At 42.9% G+C, this 18,078-nt stretch overlaps 1 protein-coding gene across 1 annotated transcript in view; it reads left to right on the top strand.

Annotated features, from left to right (window-relative positions):
• Positions 1 to 18,078, top strand: part of si:ch211-267e7.3 (ADAMTS-like protein 2) — a 196,333-nt gene that overhangs the window by 131,544 nt on the left and 46,711 nt on the right. Inside the window, exons 11-12 of the mRNA XM_059983535.1 lie at positions 1,764 to 1,941; positions 4,565 to 5,015. Coding sequence (XP_059839518.1) covers positions 1,764 to 1,941; positions 4,565 to 5,015 — 629 coding nt within the window. The remainder of the gene's footprint in view (positions 1 to 1,763; positions 1,942 to 4,564; positions 5,016 to 18,078) is intronic.

The raw sequence follows: 18,078 nt of genomic DNA, 5'->3' as shown, positions 1-18,078 counted from the left end.
GGGATTGAATAATAGATAAAAGGGAATATGATAACTGTATAATAAGGAAGAAGTTGCAGGGATATGGGAAGAGGGAGAGATTGTAACTGAAAACGTTCTGATAGTTCCTTCGTGATGTCATGATGGGACCAAATACTTTTTTGGTGCCACATTATTCATCAGTATTTCTGTAGGAACCTGTGGAAATAACTGGAAATGAAGCACCTTTTGTGGTTTCCATTTATGTTAAAATGATTCATTGAGTGCTCATTAAAGATGCTACTGCTTTAAACCTGGAATAAGGTCAGATAAGGTATGTATTGCTGCTAGACTTGTTTCGGCCTTAGTTCTGATTTCAGAGCAGCACTCCCTCACTGTGCCAGACTGTCGTATCTGTATCTCACTTCTCATTTTCATTGTTTTCCCACCTGGTGTATTCCAAAGTACTGGCAGTTCAGGCTGACCCAACTTGCACAGCTCACAGAAGCAAATCCATCTTATCTGCACTTCAGTAGAACTCCGAAAGATGAAAGGACAGAGTGCCACCCATTGACGTCTAGAGTGCAGTTTACAGATGAGGGCCCCGCAACCCTTTCCATTAACCCTTTTTGATCTGTCTCCAATCATTACAGATGATGCAGTTTTCTTTAGCTGACTTCTTTTATCATCTGTAAGCTTTCCTGAGTTAGTTCAGAGCTTCCTGTTCTGCTTTTCCCAGACTATGGCACAACCTAGCCCCAGTTGAGCATCCTGAAGACAGTCATGTGGTATTTGTAATTCTCCAAACCCCCATTGCTATGATCTCTGAAGTGTGTAGATACCTTCCCAACTGGACAGACTCTTGACTGTTGAGTTCCCGAAGGAACCACATACAGGGTGCCCAGGCATGTGCCATAAGCAGAATTGTGGCAGTGATCAACTACATTTTTGTGAGGTGGGTTAGAAGGATATTGAAGTGTATTTTAAATTTTCTATAACTGTATCTAGCCTAGTGTATTTGTAGAGTCTGACACTTTTCCTAATGAGCTATAGTTGGCACAGACTGCAAGGTTGATATTTTGCAGACAGATTGCAGATGGAAAAGATGCCAAGGGATCTTTAAGATTGATCTGCTTTACACATCACGTCTGGAATTCTCTCCCAATTGCAGTTTAGACTGGACACTGTTTTCAGCTCTCTGGGATGCTGTGCGAATCTGCGACCTCTGCCATGGAGAGGAGTCTGCTAAAATTAGTCCACAGATAACACAATGAAATTAATTTTGTGCTCGAAGTATTTCTCCAAACAGGGTATTACAAGGCAAAGAAAAGTTTGTCAGGCAGGCAGTAAGGACAAAGGTGGGGAAATATTTTGCAATATTCAGAATTCTCATCCCTCTTCGGTTAAGATGAGGAGATTGTGCAAACATATGTTTAGACAGAGGAAGTGACAACAGAGGAAAATTGAGAATGGCAGGACCCTCTTGCTATTGGAACAGCAGCAAACCACAAGAAAGATCACGATAGGAGTTTGTTAGGAATACAGATGGAAGACACTTGAACCCTTCATCTGTTTTGTCCTAATCATGGAAATCTAAAGCTCGTTCCAATAATCAACTAGCAATCTCTCCATTTCCCTTCTTCACACTCTTAACCCTATTTAATCTTCTTGGTGCCAAATGTCATTGGATATCTTCTCTTCTGCTTAGCTTGAGATCAGTGCTAGTATTCTCGTAAAAAGGATATAGTTATACCAAGGTGACTTTGTGCCTCTTCAGTTATAATTCTCTCTTTCTGCTAAACCAGTACTACAACTTGAATGGGAAGATGCCACACGTAACGTATGAGTACACGATCCCGCGGCCGCCTGTGTTGAAGTCTGCACCGCCTGATCAGAGTCCCTTCTACTTCAGTGTACCTGAGTCAAAGTATGAAGATGGTGACAACAACTGGCATCAAGTCAAGATCCACTCAAGCCCTAATGGTGAGGCATTGCTTCCCTTTGATGCTGATTATGGTAGCTTAAGTGAGATCACACTGATAAAGCATGACAATAACTTCTGTCCCAACCTGTACTGAAGCACAGTACCTCTCTCTCAATGAATCAAAGTGCCTGACATCCTATCACTCAGCTTACAAATCTGCAATTTCTCAAAAAAAACATAGACACACTCATAAATTTGGCTCTTTGTAATATTTGCTTGTCTTTGTGATTTAAATCATGTCTTCCCCAGTCTACACTTACACTTCTATCCACTATTCCCCACCTTCTTGTCAGTCACTTACTGATTATCTTCCAAGTGTTACCATCACCTCCTGTCATTACTGTGGCATCTTCTCTTTTCCAATTTTTCCACATGCACTACTTTGGCATCTGTCCTCTCCAGTCTCTTTTGAAACTCCATTTTCCCATTGCACCTTAACCCTTTTTATTCATCCATGGAATCACGATTGCTATTAAGCCACCTGAACTTGGGTCCGCTGACTAATACATTACACTATGCTTCTTCCAGTAACCTAAGATCCATTACTATACGCATATTCCAATGCTTTTAACGCATCTTCTCAGCCACTCTTTACCAGGATTTAAAAAAAGGAAATATCTACAATTTTCACAACCCTGGCACATTGAAAATCTTCAGAGTTATTGGAGCATTTTTGAAATGTTGTCATCAGTATGTTGTAGGAAAACATGGCACTGTGCTAGCTCCCCCAGAGAGCAGTGTGATTCATGGCCAGGTAATGGAAAGTCCCAAATTTCATAAAATCACAAATAGACCTTTATGCCTGTGCTGGCTCCCGGCAAAAAGGTCTCCTGCTTAATCCCACACCTGTGCTTTTCATCTAAATTCCTGTGGGTTCTTTGCAGCAAAGAATTCTCTAAAAGAGAACTTAAAACAGCATGGCATAGAAGGTAATGGGGGGGGTGGGGTGGGGTGTATACACACACACATACACACACACACACACACACACACACACACACACACACACACACACACACACACACACACACACACACACACACACACAGTGAGATATGACTCTGACTAAATATATTTGGTGACTTGGCCTTCTGCAGTAGAGACTTCCACAGTATTACCATGCAGACATTTCTCCTTACCTCGGTTGTAAATCCTCAGTATCCTAAAACCCTGAACCCTGATTGCTGATGTTCTCCCAGTTAAGGGAAGTATCCTGTTCACATCCTACTCTGTCAGAATTTCATATATTTCAATGAGACCTCTCTAATGAATACAGGCTCAGTCTCTCTTCATATGGCAGCCCCACCATTAATGGATTGAAAATCTTTGTTGTGCTCCCTGTAGAGCAAGTAAATCCTTTCTTTGGTAGGGAGATTAAGAGTAATGCAGGTGTGGCCTTGGATATTTGCAATGATGGCCAATGTACTTTTGAGACTGGTTGCCTTACCCACATGCTTGGTTTACAGTGACACTAGATCTCATCAAGCAAAAGAGGAGAGAAACAAGTCCTTAATGACTGAGCCCATGCCGACCATCAAGCACCCATTTACACCAATCCTAGAGGAAACCAGGGCACACAGGGGAAATAAAACACAGGGGTCATGGAGAATGTGCAAACTTCACTCAGACAGCACCTGAGGTCAGGATGGAACCCGGGTTCTGGTGTTGAGGCTCTACCAGCTGCCTCTCAAGCTTCAACATTTCTGTCTTCCATCATTTAAATAATGCATTGACTGCCACTTAAATAAAATATTATAATCATAACAGTAGAAGATTGATTAAAAAAATTGTTCAGTTGTTGGCACAAATCAGAGGGGTTCTGGGCGCATAACGGGACAGAGTGAGAACAGAAGTAGAGTTGTTCTTGGGCACGTGAAGCACTGGGTAAGGGATGGTAGTTAATGCGAGTTAGCTGATGGTAAATTAGGACTTTCCATTTGAAGCAGGATTGAACAGTTTGAAAAAGTGCAGGTGGGAGAAGGTGTTTGATTTGGTGTGCTGTACGGTTTCACCAAGCACTGCCGCTGCATTTGAAATTGCAGCCAGATTGCCCAGTAGGGGTGTTCTGATGAAGGATTGAAATGTTTCAAATTAACCAAGCACTTGTATTATAACAGAATCGTTACAAACAGTTATAATGTTCTTATGTTCTGCTGAATGTGTGTAAAGTTCCATTCTTCTGATGGTTTCTCCCTCCCAAATGCCCCATGTCTGCTTGCATCCATGTGTGGTATCATGGAGTGGTGGGTTATCTGTCCATTGTGTCCTCTATCTCCATGTGGAAAGGAGAGATCAGTGGCTTTTGATAGAGATGCAAAAATCCTTTATCTTCAATGCCCTTGAAACACTTGCTTCAGAGTGGCAGAGTCTGGTGTACCTGTGGTCTGTTTCTGGTACTGCAATTAAATAGATATTTTTCACCACTAAAATTCACAAAAGCAAGTAGATAAGTTGGTATTTGCCACATCGTAAGAAAATGATCAGTGTGGTTTCAAAGGCTGAATGATCTAAGAGTACACCTACCTACCTTGTCATTAATCAGTTTGATTTGTATAGGAGTGCAGGTGTTTGCTTACCCAGTCATTTGAGGGATAAAATTCTAACACCATGTTCCCTCCTCAGCCCTGCAGTCCAACATGATCAGCCTAAGCCCGACACCCTGGAACACAACCAGTACGTTGCACCACCCCCATTTCCACAGTAGCTTTAGAAGCACTTCCCAGCAGAACAGTCTGCGAGCGATGTGTGGGAACAGTTCTCTGAATACTGCTCTGCCCATCCTTTGTACAGAGCTTCAGGCCAACCTGTCAACGAGACTTGGATCTGAAAATTTCACCAGCCACTCCAGAATGGGACCCAGCAGCCAGCAGCTTGAGGAGCCAAAGCAGGAGAGCATACTTGAACGACTTCATACGGACTCTGAGCCGGGCATCAACACTGGAACTGAGGAGAGATTTAGCTACAGCCTATTAACTGATTCACTGTACCCGCTTTCCAATTCCACCTCATTCCACCTCTTGAATTTAGTTAATAACCACAGGGCAGAGCCTGTGCAGTCACCAGATACTGAAAGGTAAGATTCAACTTTGAAGTCTTTCTTCATTCGGGCAATCCACCAACTTGTATGTAACCATTAGATTCTGAAATGAATTATAGGCCTTGTAATCCTCATTATGCCTCACTGCAAGGTCATGTTTGTCAAGAACAGTCAGCCTGATGGTTAACAGCGGAAACGTGGGCACACGAGAGGCTGCAGATACTTGAAACATGGAATGGATTAGTAATTTAAAAAAATGTTATTTATAATAATGGAGACATAATTTTGACCTTCACTTCAGTGAGCCATATTAATGAAGATTTTTTTTTACCTTCCTTATAAATATGATAAATGAGGAGGGCATAGTTTTTGCTAGGCTGGCATGAATATAACTAGAGGTGAAATGTGGCACCTTTGGTTTGCAAATGTTTCTTTTGTGTTTTGCCTGTCACTTACATGAAGCTGCAAATCTTCCTCTGGTAAATATGTAGCATTTTATATCTATGGATTGACATTGTGCATTCTCTCTGGGCGGCATCTGTGCCAATTAACAGGAATTCCTCAGACAATACCAGTTCAGTAATTTCAACTTATGGAGTGACCTGGGTCAGCATACACCTGGAGGTGTATGCCTCCACCAGTTGTGGAGCCAATGCGACAGCATTGTTCAAAGTAAATTTATTATCAAAGTACAGGTGAAGAAGCAATTACCATTTATATATAGGGGAAAAATTTGTGAGTGTTCGCATACTGTTCGCAAAATAACTTACCAAATCATGCCAAATAACACATAAACCTAAAATAATAGTAATATATAGTAAAAGCAGGAATTATCTAATAAATACACAGCCTATATAAAGTAGGAATACTTTTCTGCAATCATTGCAGCACTGTCCACCATAGTGAAAATCTCACAAGCACTCCCGGCAGAAACACTCTTTCCAGTAACCTTCAAGCTATGAAGCTGCTAAATCATACCAAATAACACAAAAATACATAGCCTATATAAAGTAGAAATAATGTATATACAGTGTAGTTTCATTTACTAGAATCGGGAAGACAGTGAGCACACTGATGGTGTGTTAGGCTGAGTAATCGGAGGTTGGGGTGCTGGGAGTTACAAGAGACTGGGGTGTCATCTCATTGTCGTCTGTTTCCATCAGGGCAGGCAGGTCATCTTCTATGTCTGTCTACCTCGATGTTGAAGGTCGAGTTTCATTGTCTGCTGTGGCTGATGTGGAAGGCTTGAAAAATGACAGTATGCTTGACTACTTAGCCTTGCGCATTTTTCTATCATACAGTTCTTTGTAAGCGCTCAAACCATCCTGCAAATATGCCCTAAACCTACATACCTTTTCAAAATTAAAGTCGTACTTTTCTGCAATCATTGCAGCATTGTCAATCATAGCAAAAATCTCACACAATTGCTTCACGTTCAGTTCCTGGATGACTTCACTTTTGGGCTGTTTGCTGCTGTGTTCGGTTTCAATTGTTATCCTTTCCTCTTCATCAGCTCTTCATCTGTCAATTCTTGGTCATGGGATGCCAAAACCTCTTCAACATCATCTTCGTCAACTTTCACAAACCTTTAGCCAAATTCACTATATCGTTCACCACAATCGAAACGCTTTATTATGTCTAGTTTTACGCTAAGTGTAACACCCTTGCGTGCTCTTTTAGGCTTTTTTGATACCTTAGAACTCAGCTTGCTAACGGATGCACAAAATAAATCGATACAAAGCATCGATGCTCACAGGCACGTGTTTAAGCAATGCTGGCTAGAATGCAGTTCCGTGGGAGGAGCTTGGCTGCTCGGCATGCGTGCGCTGCCTTTTCTCGTAACAGTGAAAGCACCTGTTAATGAAAACAGGTAACTAATGTAGGTCTCTAGTAACAGCGAGGTGTTGTAAAGCGAATGTTTGAAAAATGGGGACACCTGTACATATGTCACCATATACAACCCTGAGGTTTTTTTAATGGGTATACTCAATAAATCCTCAATAACCATAATAAAATCAATGAAAGACTGCTCCTTGAGCATTGAACCAGTGTGTAAAAGATGACGAACTGTGCACATATGAAAAGAAAGAAATAATAATAAGTAAATAAATGTTGAAGATGAATAGTTCTTGAAAATAAGTTCGTAGTTTGTGGGAACATTTCAATGATGGGATGAGTGAAGTTTCCCCTTTTGGTTCAAGAGCCTGATGGTTGAGGGGTAGTAACTGTTCCTGAACCTGGTGGTGTGAGTCCTGAGGCTCCTGTACCTCCTTCCTGATGGCAGCAACGAGAAGAGAGCACGACTTGGATGATCTTGTGGGGGGGGGGGGGGTGTCACTGATGATGGATGCTGCTTTCTTGTGGCAATACTTTGTGGGGAGGGCTCTACCCAGGATGGATGAGGCCGTATCCACTACTTTTTGTTGTTTCAACCCTGTTGGCTGTACCTGACTGTCATATAGACACTGCCCTCACTTTCTTCCTCGTGATTCTCATCCATTCTCATATATGAAGCAATCGTATTAGAAGGAAGTTGGGAGTGTATTCACAGCCAAGATTTTGCTGGATATAGGCTACACACTGGAGTTGGGGACAAGCAAGTTATGGTTGTGTATTGTTGGGGTGTTTGTTGGAACATTAGTCTGTTGCTGACATTGGTGACATTGTTCGCCCTGCAGACACACAGCTTGAGTGTCACAAAAACATTTGCAATATTTAGCACAACTCAACATCACAGGGAGAAATTTATAGCTGAGTGAGAGATGATCACGTGGTGCAATGGTTGTAACTTTGACATCAAGGTGTTGCTGATTCAGTTATACTTCCCCTCTCATCTTGTAATATAGAAATCAGAATCAATTTTGCTGAATTCTCATTAACCACTCTTGGTTAACACATGCATAATGTCAGATCAATCAGTATCTTGGAAAGAAATCTAAACTGAAAAGAGGATAAACTTTAAGATAAAGGGAATACTGATTTAGATGGTAATCTTGCCCATGGCACCCCTTCTTCCTTCTCCCTTGAGCTAATGACTCCAGTTCCTCCCACTTGGCTTCCTGAAAGGGATTCTTTCCTTTCTCCTCATTTCTCCATCTCTCTCACATCCTGCAGATTCCATCTGCTAGTTTTGTTGATCGATCTTCCTCATGGACTGGATGCTCAACCATGTTTATTTCCTTCCCAGCACTTTCTGCCCTTGCCCCCTCTTCTCCCATGTAGAACCAGAAAAGGCTTCCTCTGGTTCTCTTCTTCCACTGCACCAGCCTCCTCGTTCAACTCTCATGTTGAGGCTGCATTTGGAATATTGTCTTCAGTTTGCTCTTGGAAAGTTGCTATTGAGCTCGAAAGAATGCATAAAAGATTTACAAGGATGTTGCTGGGACTCGAGGGACTGAGCTAGAGAGGTTGAGCAGCCTGTGACATTCATTCTTCTTCTCTTCCCCCCCCCCCCCCCCCGTAATTTCAGAAGTGCAGCAAATCATGAGAGGTAATCTCCAATAAAATCATGAGAGGCAGGCAGAGAGAGAGGAATGTACAGTTTTTTTTTAAGCAGAGTTGGGGAATCAGAAACTGGATGTTTAAGGTGAGAAGCGAGAGATTTAATAAAACTTGGACAAAGTTTTCACACTGAGATTGGCCATTATACGGAATGAGCTTCCAGAGAAATTGGTTGAGGCTGGTACATTAACAACATTTAAAAGACACTTTGAAAAATAAATGGATAGGGAGAGTTTATAGAGAATATGATTGAAATTCAGGTAAATAAGATTGGTTTAGATAGGCACGTTGGTCACCCCAGGCTGAATGCTCTGTTTCCTCACCAAGTGACTCTGTCCACTCCCATTCCCATTGTATCTTGCTGTTCAGTAGCTTGAGATGCAGCACCTGCCTGTTTACAAGGGGACCAAACACAGCTTTCACATGAAGCAGTGACTTATTTGTATGACTTCCAATTTAGCAGAATGTATTCAGTGCTCTCTGTGTGGTCTCCTCTCTCAGAGAAACAAAGTGCTTGAATGTGTGACCTACATTCAGTCTGCAAGGATGTCCCTGACATTGTGATCATTCATAACCCTGCACTCCCAGTCTGCCACCCCAGCCTGTGAACTCTGTTTCAATGAAATTTAATATAAATTATAAGGATAACATCCTATCTTCCAACTTCACACATTCTGCTTTTGCATTTAAATATTTACAGCATCCAGAAAGGATTTCCTTGTAGGTTTCAACAACGATTCTTCTTCCCCCATTCACATCTCTGTGAGACTGACCCTAACATTTATTCGCACTTCCTTGGCCCCATTTCACCCTTAATCTCATTGGATATTTACAACTTCACTTAACTTATGTTCTCTCCTACCCTCTCCACATCTTAAAACTTGACTTACCAGCTCACTTATCAGCATCATGAAAGATCATCAAACTGAAAATGTAGATGTTTCTCTTATCAGGTATTACCCGATCTACTGAGTATATCGAACAGTACAGCACAGGAACAGGCTCCTCAGCCCACAATGCTGTACCGAGCCTAATAAGTTAGTAATCATACGGCCAACCAAAAGAATCCCCTCTGCCTACGCAATGTCCATATCCCTCCATTTTCCTCACATTCATGTCTCTTAAAAGTCTCTAATGTATCTACCTCCACCACCACCCCAGGCATCTACCACTCTGGGAAGGGGGGGTGGGGAGAGAACAGGAAATAATAAAAATAAAAACTTGCCCCTCACATCTTTGAACTTGCCCCCTCTGTCCTTAAATGCATGCCCTCTTGTATTAGACATTTTGACCCTGGGGAGAGAAAGGTAACTGATTTTCAAGTCTATTTATGCTCTCATATTCTTAATAACCTCTATCAGATCTCTCCTTGGCCTCTGGTGCTACAGAGAAATCACTAAAGTGTGTCTAGCCTCTCTTTATAGCATATGTCCTCTAATCCGGGCAGCATCCTGGTAAACCTCTTGTGCACCCTTTCAACATCCTTCCAATAAGAGGATGATCAGAACTGTATGCAATACTTCAGATGCTGCCTAAGAGTTTTATAAGGCTGCAGAACAATCTCCTGACTTTTAAAATCAGTGACTCAACTAATAAAAGCAAACATGACATTTGCCTCCTAAATCACCCTTCCAACCTGTGTAACACACACAGGCCGAGACCCTTCGTCAGGACTAACTGAAGGGAAAGATAGTAAGAGATTTGAAAGTAGGAGGGGGGTGTGGGAAATCCGAAATGATAGAAGATTGGAGGGGGTGGGGTGAAGCTAAGAGCTGGAAAGGTGATTGGCAAAAGGGATACAGAGCTTGGAGAAGGGAGAGGATCGTGGGATGGGAGGCCTAGGGAGAAAGAAAGGGGGGTGGGGGGAGCACCAGAGGGAGATGGAGAACAGACAAAGTGTGATGGGTGAGATGGGTAAGAAGAGGAGGAGAGGCATTAACGGAAGTTAGAGAAATCAATTAAAATGTGTGGCCACTGGGAGATCCTGCTTTCTTCGGCGGACAGAGTGTAGGTGTTCAGGTGTCCAGAGAAAGCACGATCTCCCAGTGGCCACACATTTTAATTCCACGTCCCACTCCCATTCTGATATGGTTATCCATGGCCTCCTCTACTGTCAAGATGAAGCCATACTCAGGTTGGAGGAAAAACACCTTATATTCTGTTTGGGTAGCCTCCAACCTGATGGCATTGAACATTGATTTCTCTAACTTCCTTGAATTTCCAGCATTTGCAGATTTCTTCGTGTTTGTGCTTTCAACCTGTGTAGCCACTTTTAGGGAGCTGTGAACTTGGAACCCAAGATCTTGCTGCTCTTCAACACTATTAAGGGTCTGGCCCTTGACAGTGTGCCTCTTTAAATTTGACCTTTCAAGGTCCAACACTTTACAATTGACTGGGTTAAACTCCATCTGCCATTCCTTGGCCCATATCTGGAACTGATCTATATCCTGTTGTATTCTTTGCTAGTCTTCTACGCTATCCATAACACCATCAATTTTTGAATCATCTGCAAGCTTACTAACCCATGTGTCTACATTTTAATTGAGGTCATTTATATACATCACAAACAGCAGTGGTCCCAGTATAGATCCCTGTGGAACATCACTAATCACAGACCACTATCTAAACGGCCAATTCACCATTGAAACATGCACAAAATGCTGGAGGAACTCAACGGTCAAGCAGCATCTATGGAAATGAATAACAGTCAACATATTGGGTCAAGATCCTTCATCAGAACTGGAAGGGAAGGTGGACGATGCCAGATTAAAGAGGTGGGGGGAGGAGGAGGACAAGCTAGAAAGTGATGGATGATATTAGATGGGTGGAAAAGGTGAAGGGCTGGAGAAAAAGGAGTCTGATTGGAGAGGAGAGTGGACCATGGGAGAAAGGGAAGAAGGATTGGCACAGGGTTGGGTCAGGGGTGAGGTGATAAGCAGGTGAGGAGAAGAGGTAAGAGGCCAGTGGGGAAAGAAAGAAGAGGGAAAGGATGGGGGCGGGGATGAAAGGAAGGAGTAATTAATGTTCATGCCATCAGTTTGGAGGTTACCTAGACAGAAAATAGACAATAATCGACAATAGGTGCAGAAGTAGACCATCCCGCCCCTCGAGTCTGCACCAAATGAGGTATTGTTCCTCCACCTGGAGAGTGCCCTCATCTTAGCATGAGAGGATGTTATGGACTGGCTTTTTGGAACGGCAATGAGAATTGGAATTAAAATGGTTGGACAATGGGAAGTTTGCTTTTTGCAGAAGGAGCGTAAGAGCTCGACAAAACAGTTCGCTCAATTTAAATCAGGTCTCACCAATGCAGAAGAGGCTGCATCAGGAGCAATGTATAAGCAGATAACCCCAGTAGATTTGCAGGTGAAGTGTTCCCTCACCTGGAAGGACTGCTTGGGGTTCTGAATGGATAGGTGTAGAATTTCTGTTGCATGTAGGGACATGTGTCAGAGTGAGATTTGTGGACAAGGGAATCAGAGTGTGATCCCTATGGAAAGTGAAGAGTTTGGGTCGGGGGAAGGTAAAGATGTTTATCCTTGAGTGGTCCCACCCTCTCCCGAGTTGTACTCTTGCTCCTGATGTATGTATACAATGCCTTGGGATTCTCTTTAAACCTAGTTGCCAAAGGACTTTTCATGGCCCCTCCTGACTTCCCTAATTCCCTTGAGTTCTCTTCTGGTTTCTTTATAATCCTCAAGGACTCTTTGTTTCTAGCTTCCTAAGATTTATATATTTTTTAAAAATCTTCTTGGCTAAATTCATCACTCTCCTCTTACCTTGCCATCATTGTCCTTCCCTCTGATTTGAATGTATCTGACCGTCCTATGTGTGGTTGGTCTTTAAGCACGCTCCACAAGGCAGATGTGGACTTGCCCAAAAACAGCTGTTCTCACTTAACTCTCCCTAGTTTCTGCTTCCTCTGGTTTTCCCCCACCCTTCAAACACATGCTGGTTTCATAGGTTAATTGGAAAATTATTGTTGTTATAGACAGGGTAACAGAATCGGGAGTGGGCAGTGGGGATGAACTAATGGAAATATTATGAGAATATTATTAAATATTGGGGACTTGGCTGTTGAGTGGGAAATTGCTTGGGTTATTAGTAACTTAGTAATAAAAAGTGAGGTGTAAGTGGAATGGCCATTGTTGGAGTGGGCCATTGTTAGAGTAGCCAGGATTTGACTCAACAGGCTTCGCTGAGAACAGGGTACTGAGTCATTTGGAATTGTTTAGTTAATTGTAGAACTCTCTATAAGCTGAAGGCAAAGGTATAACAAACATAGTCAAAATGGAAGTAAAGTTAGTGGAATGCTTCTCCTGTGAGATTAGGATTTCAAAGTACCTAGGAGTCTCCCTGATGATTACATCTGCAGCAAGTGCACACAACGAGCTCCTAATTGACAAGATCAAGGAACTGGATCTGGATGTATCCAGGACCACAGTGGAGGCTGAAATCCTCCACAGATGAGGCTTCTGATGGGGTGGTCACACTCATAGTACAGACTTCAGATGGTAGATGGGTGAAGTAAGGCAGCGTTTCCCTGTGGCCATTCCCCCCAGCAGCAAGTATAACCCTTTGGATATTGGTGGGGGTTGAATGCCCATTAGGGCAGAGCAGCAGTCAGGTCAGTGGCACTGCGGCAGGCTCTGAGGCTCACTGGGGAAGGGTAAAGTCAGGTAGTGTAATAGTGATAGGAGATTCAAAAGTTGGGGGTGGGGGCTTGCAAGAGGTCCTGTGGTCTCAAAAGAGAGACAAAGATGGTGTGTTGCCTCCCAAGTGCTAGGGTCAAGGATGTCTTAGAGCAGCTGCAGAACATTCCCAAGCGGGAGGGTGAGCAGCCAGAAGTCATGGTGCACATTGGCTCCAATGACGTAGTAGAAAAAGGGAGGAGGTCCTTCACAGAGGAGTATAGGGAGTTGGAGAAGAGGCTGAAGAGCAGGACCTCCAAGGTAGTAATTTCTGGATTACTCCCAGTGCCAAGTGCTCATCAGGAATAGAATGATAGTACAGATGATTGAGTGGCTAAGAAACTGGTGAAAGGGGCAGGGTTTTGGACTTAGAAATGTAGAAAACGTACAGCACAATACAGGCCCTTCAGCCCACAAAGCTGTGCTGAACATGTCCTTACCTTAGAACTACCTAGGCTTACCCATAGCCCTCTATTTTTTTCTAAGTTCTATGTATCCATCCAGGAGTCTCTTAAGACCCTATTGTTTCCACATTTCTTGATCATTGGGATCTCTTCTGGAGAAGGTATGCCCTGTACAAAAAGGACAGGTTACATCTGAACCAAGGGGGACTAATATCCTTTTCGGCAGTTTTGCTAGAGCTCTTGGGAAGGGTTTAAACTAATTTGGTAGGGCGATGGGAACCAGAGCGATAGGGCTGAGCTTCCGGGTCAATTTGGAAGGTGTAGGATGGATACATCCAAACAGCTGAAGTATTCTAAAGGGAGGATGAGGCAACCATGGCTAACAAGGGAAGTCAAAGCCAGCATAGAAACAAAGGAGAGGTCATAATATAGCGAAACTTAGTGGTGCTGAAAGATTGAGAAGATGTTTTTTTTAAAAAAAAACAAAAGCAGGCAACTGAACGAGCCATACAGAGAACAAAGATATTACTGACTAGCTGATCTTCATGTATTATAAAAGAGGATACCAAAAGTTTTTTTTCAGATACATTAAAAGAAAGGCAATAGTGGATATTGGACCACTGGAAAATGAAACTGGAGAGTTAGTAATGGGGAACAAAGAACTGGGGGGCAAACTTAATAAATATTTTGCATCAGTTTTCACTGTGGAAGACACTAGCAATTTGCCAGAAATTTGCGAGGGGGCAGAAGTTACTATTACAAAGGAAAAGTTGCTTTAGAAGCTGAAAGTTCTGAAGGTAGATGGGTCACCTGGACAAGATTGACTACACCCCAAGTACTGAAAAAGATAGCTGAAGCGATTGTGGAGGCATTAATAATGATCTTTCAAGAATCAATAGATTCTGGAATGGTTTCAAAGAACTGGAAAATTGCAAATGTCACTCTCTTCTTTTTAAGAAGAGAGAAAGGCAGAAGAAATGAATTTACAGGACAGTTGGCTTGTCTTCAGTGGTTGGGAAGATGTTGGAGTCCATTATTGATGAGATTTTTGGGGTACTTGCAGGCACATGATAAAATAGGTCAAAGTCAGCATGGTTTCTCTAAGGGGAATTCATCCCTGACAAATCTGTTGACATGCAGAATAGACAAACGAGAGTCGGTGGATGTTGTTTACTTGGATTTTCTGGAGTCGGACGTGAGGCTGTTTAACAAGATAAAAGCACATGGTATTACAGAAAAGATACCAGCATCAATAGAAGATTGGCTGACTGGAAAGAGGCAAAGAATGGAAGTAAAGGGGGCTTTTCTGGTTGGTAGCTGGTGACTAGTGGTTTTCTGCAGGATACGATCTTGGAACTGCTTCTTTTCACATGAAATGTCCATGATTTAGATGATGAATTGATGGCTTTGTGGCTAAGTATGCTGATGATAATGAAGATGGGTGAAAGGGCAGGGAGACTGCCGAAGGACTTGGACAGATTGGGAGAGTGGGCAAAGCGGCAGACGGAACATAGTGTAAGGAAGTGTATGGTCATACACTTTGGTAGAAGGAATAAAGATGTAGACTAATTTATAAATGGGGAGAAAATTCAAAAATCAGAAGTGCAAAGGGATCTGGGAGTCCTTGTGCAGGTTGAGTCAGTGGTGCATGTTATAGAAACATAGAAAACCTACAGCACAATACAGGGCCTTCAGTCCCACAAAGCTTTGCCGAGCATGTTCTTACCTTAGGAATTACCTAGGGTTACCCATAGCTCTCTATTTTTCTGAGCTCCATGTACCTGTCCAGGAGTCTCTTAAAAGACCCTATCGTAAACACCTTCACCTCTGTTTCCGGCAGCCCCTTCTGCACACTCACCACTCTCTGCATTTAAAAAAAAAACACAACTTGCCCCTGATATCTCCTCTTTACCTACTTCCAAGCACCTTAAACCTGAGCCCTCTCATGCTAGCCATTCCAGCCCTGGGGAAAAAGCCTTTGAGTATCCACATAGTCAATGCCTCCCATCATCTTGTATACCTCTATCAGCTCACTTCTCATCCTCTGTCTCTTCATGGAAAAAAAGGCAGAGTTCACTCAACCTATTCTCATAAGGCATGCTCCCCAATCCAGGCAACATCCTTGTAAATATCCTCTGCGTCCTTTCTATGGCTTCCACATCCTTCCGTTAGTGAGGTGACCAGAACTGAGCACAGTACTCCAAGTTTGGCCTGACTAGGGTCCTATAGAGCTGCAACACTATCTCTCGGCTCCTAAACTCAGTCCCAAGATTGATGAAGTCCAATGCACCATATTCTTTCTTAACCATAGAGTCAACCTGCACAGCAGCTTTGAGTATTCTATGGATTTGGACCCCAAGATCCCTCTGATCCTCCACATTGCCAAGAGTCTTACCATTAATACTATATTCTGCCATCATATTTGACCTACCAAAATGAACCACCTCACACTTATCTGGGTTGAACACCATCTGCCACTTCTCAGCCCAGTTTTGAAAACTATCAATGTCCTGCTGTAACCTCTGACAGCCCTCTGCATTACCCACAATACCCCCCCACTCCTCCACCTTTGTGTCATCAGCAAACTTACTAACCCATCTTTCTTCTTTGTCCAGGTCATTTCTAAAAGTCACAGAACAGTGGACCCAGCACAGATCCCTGAGGCTCACCACTGGTGACTGACTTCCATGCAGAATATGACTTGTCTACGACCACTCTGCCTTCTGTGGGCAAGCCAGTTCTGGATCCACAAAGCAATGTTTCCTTGGATCCCAAGCCTCCTTACTTTCTCAATAAGCCTTGCATGGGGTACCTTATCAGTGCCTTGTTGAAATCCATATACTCTACATCTACGGCTCTACCTTCATCAATGTGTTTTGTCACATCCTCAAAAAAAAAAATTCAATCAGACTCGTAAGGCATGACCTGCCTTTCACAAAGCTATGCTGACTATTCCTAATCATATCATGTCTCTCCAAATTTTCGTAAATTCTGCCTCTCAGGATCTTTTCCATCAACTTACCACTGGTCTATAATTTCCTGGGCTAGCCCTACTCCCTTTCTTGAATAAGGGAACAACATCTGCAACCCTCCAATCCTCCAGAACCTCTCCCGTCCCCGTTGATGATACAAAGATCATTGCCAGAGACTCAGCAATCTCCTTCCTCACCTCCCACAGTAGCCTGGGGTACATCTCATCCGGTCCCGGTGACTTATTGAACTTTATGCTCTTCAAAAGCTCCAGCACATCATCTTAATGTCTATAAACTCAAGCTTTTCAGTCTGCTGTAAGTCATCCCTACAATCGCCAGAATTCTTTTCCATAGTGAATACTGAAACAAAGCACTCATTAAGTACCTCTGCTATCTCCTCTGGTTCCATACACACTTTTCCACTGTCACACTTGATTGGTCCAATTCTCTGATGTCTAATCCTCTTGCTCTTCACATACTAGATTTACAACAGCTTTTGCATGCCACAGTTCCTGTACCTTAACATCCTTTCTCTGTCTCATTGGAATGTACCTATGTGGAACCCCACACAAATATCCCCTGAACATTTGCAACATACCTTCCGTACATTACCCTGAGAACTTCTGTTTCCAATTTATGCTTCCAAATTTCTGCCTGATAGCCTCGTATTTCCCATTACTCCAATTAAATGTTTCCCTAACTTGTCTGTTCTTATCCCCCTCCAATGCTATGGTAAAGGAGATGGAATTGTGATCACTATCTCCAAAATGCTCCCTCACCGAGAGATCTGACACCCGACCAGGTTCATTTTCCAATACCAGATCAAGTACGGTCTCTTGTAGGCTTATCTACATATTGTGTCAAGAAACCTTCTTGAACACACCTAACAAACTCCACCCCATCTAAACCCCTTGCTCTAGGGACATGCCAATCAATATTTGGGAAATTAAAATCTCCCACAATGACAGTCCTGTTTTTATTACACCTTTCCGGAATCTGTCTCCCTGTTTGCTCTTGTATGTCCCTGTTACTATTGGGTGGTCTATATTTAAAAAAACACGCAGTGGAGTTATTGACCCCTTCCTATTCCTAACTTCCACCCACAGAGACTCGGTGGACAACCCCTCCACGACTTCCTCCTTTTCTGCAGCCATGACAGTATCCCTGATCAACGGTGCCACATCTCACCTCGTTTGTCTCCCTCTCTGTCCTTTCTGAAACATTTAAAGCCTGACACTTGAAGTAATTATTCCTGCCCCTGAGCCATCAAAGTCTCTGTAATGGCCACAACATCAAAGTTCCAGTTACTGACCCACCCTCTGAGCTCATCTGCTTTGTTCATAATACTCCTGCATTAAAATAGACACATCTCGAACCATCGGTCTGTGCGTATCCCTTCTCTACCACCAGCATATCCTCCCTCTTGCACTGTCTCCAAGCTTTCTCTATTTGTGAGCCAACTGCCCTTTCCTCCATCTCTTAAGTTTGGTTCCCACCCCTCCAGCAATCCTAGTTTAAACTCTTCCCAATA

The sequence above is a fragment of the Hypanus sabinus genome, chromosome 11 (genome assembly GCF_030144855.1).
Source record: "Hypanus sabinus isolate sHypSab1 chromosome 11, sHypSab1.hap1, whole genome shotgun sequence".
Classification (NCBI taxonomy): Eukaryota; Metazoa; Chordata; class Chondrichthyes; order Myliobatiformes; family Dasyatidae; genus Hypanus; species Hypanus sabinus.
The sequence above is the reverse complement of the archived record's forward strand: the minus strand, read 5'-3'. Positions and strand labels throughout refer to the sequence as shown.